Source organism: Echinops telfairi, unplaced genomic scaffold, assembly GCF_000313985.2.
Source record: "Echinops telfairi isolate 266 unplaced genomic scaffold, ASM31398v2 ScPeMD7_7412;HRSCAF=8450, whole genome shotgun sequence".
In the NCBI taxonomy this organism is placed as follows: domain Eukaryota; kingdom Metazoa; phylum Chordata; class Mammalia; order Afrosoricida; family Tenrecidae; genus Echinops; species Echinops telfairi.
In genome coordinates this window covers 9857431-9859103 of record NW_022111312.1, presented here as the reverse complement: position 1 = coordinate 9859103, position 1673 = coordinate 9857431, and the positions used below count along the sequence as shown (strand labels likewise).

Here is a 1673-nt window from a genome sequence, read left to right as displayed (position 1 = left end):
CAAGCCTGGACAGGGACCTCGCCTCTCTGAGCCCGTTTCCTCCTGAGCACAGTGCAGACTGAGGGGGCTCAGCCCTGTGCCCCGAGGACGACAGGCCAGACAGGAGGCACCACTCCTGCCCCGCCCCTCCCCAGCCTCCCTGCTGTACAGTGAGGCGGGCTGCCTGGGCCTCCCAGTGAGGATGCTGGCGGGGGGGCAAAAGTGTAGACCGCCCCTCCCCTGTCCCTCCCAGGTGCTGCTGACGCCGATGGCGCCCACTGCTTCCAGTGGCCTCTCGGGGCAGACTCAAGGCCAGCGGTGAGCGGCCAGGAGCAAAGCAAACACTCCAGCCTTATCTCGGGCTCGGATGACGGCGGCTATAAGGACGAGGCCACTGGCTCCTTCTTCCACTCACCTCCTTGGCAGCAGCATGAAGCTCCTGGTGCTGGCCGCTCTGCTCACAGGTAGGTGCCGCCCAGCTGGGCCCTCCATGTGGGCAATGGGGGCCACAGTCCCGGCAAATGCGGGGCTCCCCACAGGGCTTAAGACCCCCATTTGGGGCATTCGGGGGTTCCCTTCTCTTCCCTGTCCCCATGATGTCTTCTAAGTGCTCAGGTCCTCTGAGGAAGGCCTACGCTGCCTCTCCCTCCTCCACCCTGTCAAACTGAGCCACCTCCTCGTACCATCCCCCACCACCACCACATTGCTCCAGGAGACTCTGTCCAAGCACCCACCTCTGCCTGGAATCTTCTCACCTGGAATGTGTGACTCCCATTCTCCCAAAGGCACGTGGGCTCCAGGCGAGGAGGGGTGGGAAGAGCCTTCTACATCCTTTGTTGGGTGAATGGGGAAGTTCAATTGGAATCCCACCTCCTTGACACCAAGCGAGGCCTGTGGTTGAGACTAGGGACTGGGTGATCGCAGAGGCAGGGGCACTGCGACAGTGAGGGTGCACCTCCCCACCCACACATACACGTACATACCCACCCACAGAAACACGGACACATACCCACCCACACATACACATACATGCCCCCACATCAATAACATACATACCCACCCACAGAAACACAGACACATACCCTCCCACACAGACATATACATACCCACCCACAGAAACACAGACACATACCCACCCACACAGACATCTACATACCCCACATCAATAACATACATACCCACCCACAGAAACACAGACACATACCCTCCCACACAGACATATACATACCCCCACATCAATTACATACATACCCACCCACAGAAACACAGATACATACCCTCCCACACAGACATATACATACCCCCACATCAATAACATATATACCCACCCACAGAAACACGGACACATACCCACCCACACATACACATATATGCCCCCACATCAATAACATACATACCCACCCACAGAAATACAGACACATACCCTCCCACACATACTCATACATACCCTACTCATACATACCCACCCACACATACATATACATGCCCCCATATCAATAACATACATACCCACCCACAGAAACACAGACACATACCCTCCCACACATACACATACATACCCACTCACACATACATATACATACCCCACCCATATATACTCATACATACCCACCCACACATACATATACATACCCACCCACAGAAACACAGACACATACCCACCCACACATACACATACATACCCACCCACACAT

At 55.3% G+C, this 1673-nt stretch overlaps 1 protein-coding gene across 1 annotated transcript in view; it reads left to right on the top strand.

Moving 5' to 3' along the window:
* Positions 1-254: 254 nt before the first annotated feature.
* The window catches only part of PLA2G1B (phospholipase A2 group IB), an 8377-nt gene continuing 6958 nt past the window's right edge, over positions 255-1673 (top strand). Inside the window, exon 1 of the mRNA XM_004709690.2 lies at positions 255-443. Coding sequence (XP_004709747.2) covers positions 347-443 — 97 coding nt within the window. The 5' untranslated portion in view covers positions 255-346. The remainder of the gene's footprint in view (positions 444-1673) is intronic.